We start from the raw sequence: 4,335 nt of genomic DNA on the forward strand, positions 1-4,335 counted from the left end.
AAGAGCTTTCTTTCTTAACTATGGCACTGTAAACCCTAAACCCTAAACCCTAAACCCTAAACCCTAAGAGAATCAAGAGCTTTCTTTCTTAACTATGGCACTGTAAACCCTAAACCCTAAACCCTAAACCCTAAGAGCTTTCTTTCTTAACTACGCCACTGCCAGGCCCTTAACCCGCAAAGAATTACAATCTATATATATATATATGTGTGTGTATATATATATATATATGTATATATATATATATATGCTTATATAATTATATATATATCTACATATCTATATCTACATATATATAAATATATATATATATATATGCATCTATATATATAATATATATATCTATTTATCATATATATAATTTAAAATATATATATATATATATATATTAAAGAATAGATTATTTGTTGCGTATATAGGTTGAGGAGGTGTTTATAATGAAGGACTCAGCTACAGGACAAGGACGGGGCTGTGCGTTTGTGAAGATGTCATCAAAAGAAGAAGCTTTTTATGCGATTAACTCTTTAAACGGCAAACATGTCTGGGAAGGATGCTCAAGACCGATGGAAGTGCGGTTCGCTGAGAGCAGAGCTCAGAGACAACAAATGCGTCAGTCTCCTCCTCCTGCTGCTGTTTGTGCTGCTGTTGCTTGTGCTGCTGCTGTTGTTGCTGTTTCTTGTGCTGCTGCTGTTGTTGCTGTTTCTTGTGCTGCTGCTGTTGTTGCTGTTGCTGTTTATGCTGCTATTACTGCTGCTGCTTGTGCTGCTGAGATAGGAGTAAGAATAATAGTATTTATATATTAGTTTGTATATTTTTATTTGTGATGATTGTACTTCAGTTAGCGCTTCAATGGGGATGAACGCAGGAGGTAGAGTAGGAGGTGCTGTAAATATGAGAGCAGGTTTAGGACCAGCAGGAGGAAGCATGATGAACATGCGTATGACGCCGGGTGTATCGGGAGCAGCAGCAGCAGCAGCAGGCAGCAGCAGCAACAGCAACCCTCGTGCTGCCGGCCCGTGGAAGGAGTACTTCTCTGCTGAAGGACGACCTTATTATCATAATGAATTAACAGGCATTACGACTTGGGAGCGGCCTGTTGAGTTCATGCAAGCACCTCCCCCTGTACCTCCTGCTGCAGCAGCAGGCTATGCTTCTCATATGAATTCTTTTGCTACGATGCAGCATACTGCGCAGCAGACACCAGCAGATGATGCTGCTGCAGGAGGAAGAGATCAAAGCGGTAAGATCCTCCTCTTCCTGCTGCTGTTGCTGCTGCTGCTGCTGTTGCTGCTGCTTTTGCTGCTGCTGCTGTTGCTGCTGTTGTCTTTGCAATATATACTACCTATTTATACATGTAGATAGTTTATTAGCTTAATACATATTTTACAATGAGTATTAATGCATTTATATGTATATATAATAGATATAAAGAATGTAATATATATTAATAAGACTGTATATATATGATAGATGCATATATATATATATATATAATAGATATAAAGAATGTAATGCTTATTAATGCACATATATATATATATATAAATTCATATATATATATATGTATATATTATAAATATATATATATTTAATATTATTTTTTTTTTGTTAATGCAGGTCCTCCCGGGTCGAACATTTTTGTGTTTCACGTGCCGAACGAGTGGAGCTCAGCGGACTTGTTAAATTCTTTCTCTCAGTTTGGTGTTATAATATCTGCTCGGGTTGCAATAGATAGACAGACAGGTCGAAACAAAGGCTACGGCTTTGTTTCGTACGACTCACCTGAAGCAGCAGCAGCAGCAGTTGCAGCTATGAACGGCTTCCTTGCTGGAGGTAAACGGCTTAAAGTTACTATTAAGAAAGGAGAAGAGCAGCATGCATTAAGAGCATCGCCTGGTGCTTTCAATGCACAATCCGGTCCAGGGTCTCTTGGTGCAGCACAGCAGCAAACTGCCGCAAGAGATCAGCAGTGGGGGACCCCTGCAGCAGGATATGCTGTACAGACTGCAGGGAGCAGCTATGCTCCTACAGGAGGCTTCCCTGCTGCAGGAGCTCCGCCGCAGCAGCAGCGCTTCGCACCCTACTGAAGCAGCACAACACAACAGCAGCAGCAACAGCAGCAGCAGCAGCAACAGCAGCAACAGCAATAGCAGCAGCAACATATAGGAGGTGGTGAGGTCTACGTACACCCAAAGCGACTATTTATTGCTGCATTGTCAGGTCGTACATGCATGCAAGAAGGGTTTAGGTTTGGGGTGTATGTGCAGCTGCTGCTTGGAGGGAAGAAGTAATAAAGAGAAGAGAACGACAGGAAGAAAGAGATTAATAATTATATTAAATTATGATTATTATTATTATTATATTTATATTATTATTATTATTATTATTATTATTATTATTATTATTATTATTATTATTATATTGAGCTGTATACGAAGAGGGCTCTCCTATTTTCTACTTCGTCTTCGCTGTCTTTGCAGTGATTAGACATGCGGGTGCTAGAATTCTGTCTCTGTATTATCGTCTTATTATTATTATTATATTATTATTATTATTAATTATTATTAATTATTATTATTATTATATTGCTCTGTTGCTGCAACTTAACGCTGCGTAGGGCGCTGGACTAAGGTGCTGCTGCCTGCTTGTTTGATGTCTTGTATGCGGGTTTGTTTATATTTTTATTATTTTTAGTTTAGTTTGTGTAGATAATTATGTGCAGTTTATTATTTATAATTATTCTTCTATTAGTGGATTCAGGTGTACGTACACCCTATCTATCTTCGTCTTAGGGAATACTGAGTGAGAGTCTTTTCTCAGTGCTCATTATTATATGCTTGTCTATTATTAGATATTTATTATTATTATTATTATTATCGGTACAGTCTTCTGTTGCTATATATTATCTATTATTACTATTATATTAGTATTATTATTGTTACTATATTATATTGGCTGGTTGTTGCTGTATTATTATTATTATTATTTACAATTACTAGTATTTAATATTATTCGTTATTATTATTATTATTTATTTATTTTTTAGTTTGTTGTTGGGGAGTGTACTGCCATTGCATTAGTTATTATACTCTTCTGTCGCTGTTGCGGTTTATGCATTTAAATTAATTAATTTCTTCTGTATACATCTTATTACTTTCTAGTGTACGGATGAACGGGAATAGATACGTTTGTTGCTGTTGCTGCTTCTTTCTGCTGCTATTGCTGGCTTCTTGTTGCTGTTGCTGCTGCTACGTCGTCTGTTCTGTTGCTGCTGTTGCTGCTGCTCTGTATATGCTGCGGTTGCTTCGTCTCTATTAATGCGGCTGCTACTGTTGCTGCTACTCTGGCAGTGTACTGCTTTAAACGGTATTATTATTATTATTGATATACGGCGCGGAACGTGCAACGAAAAGAAATATATATATATTCATATTTACGCGGTGCTTCTGCTACTGTCGTCTGCTGCAATATGTTTTATATTATTCTATAAAATATTATTATTATTATTATTATTATTATTATTATTATTATTATTATTATTATTATTATTATTATTTAATCTATTATCGGCATCGAATGTTTCTTCCTTCGTTTGCTGCGGTGTACATACACCTCTGATGGGCGGCCAATCGTTTGGAAGCTGTTGTTATTTATAATTTTTAGTTTTATATTATTATAATTAATTATATTTGTTATTATTATTAATTAATAATAACATGCTACTTCGTATAATTTTGTTACTGTTGAGCGGACGCGTCGATACATTGGGGTGTATAGGCAGCTGTCTTTTTTCGTCTTTCTTTCTGCTGCCCGTTTAAAGAGTTAAAATTATATTATTTAGTGATGCTTTTGTTTGCATCGCATGCGACGGAGTGCGAGAGACGGGTGGAAGATTGGGTGTACGTACACTGCAAAACTTCTTCAATTGAACAAATGCGCATGCAAGTGCTGTGAGGTGTATATACACCGCAGTTAAACAAAATTTTATTCTGCGACTTCTCGTGAGGTGTACGTACACCTGCATGGCGATATCTTCCTCTAAAAATATATACATATACATCTGCATCTACATATATATATATATGTATATATATGTATACATATATATAAATATATACATATACGTATGTATATATGTATATAAATATATATATACTCTACAAGAGCGTCTTCTTCTCGGTCGAGGTGTATGCACTGAGATTAAAGTTTATGAAGCGAAGACGAACAACTTTAAAATAACTATATACAGGTCTGCATATATTTGTCCTGTATTACCTGCTTAATCTATATATATATATATATATATATATATATATATATATATATATATATATA

The 4,335-nt window shown here is 35.7% G+C and overlaps 1 protein-coding gene across 1 annotated transcript; it reads left to right on the plus strand.

Annotated features, from left to right (window-relative positions):
• Nucleotides 1–485: 485 nt before the first annotated feature.
• EAH_00063770 (CUGBP Elav-like family member 1, related) lies at nt 486–2,087 on the plus strand (the record flags this gene model as incomplete). Its single annotated transcript, XM_013393073.1, has 3 exons — nt 486–609; nt 839–1,240; nt 1,618–2,087. The coding sequence occupies 3 exons, from the start codon at nt 486–488 to the stop codon at nt 2,085–2,087; spliced, it is 996 nt and encodes a 331-aa protein (XP_013248527.1).
• Between the last annotated feature and the right edge of the window lie 2,248 nt (nt 2,088–4,335).

The sequence above is a fragment of the Eimeria acervulina genome, genomic scaffold, assembly GCF_000499425.1.
Source record: "Eimeria acervulina Houghton genomic scaffold, Eah_scaff1882, whole genome shotgun sequence".
NCBI classification, from domain to species: domain Eukaryota; phylum Apicomplexa; class Conoidasida; order Eucoccidiorida; family Eimeriidae; genus Eimeria; species Eimeria acervulina.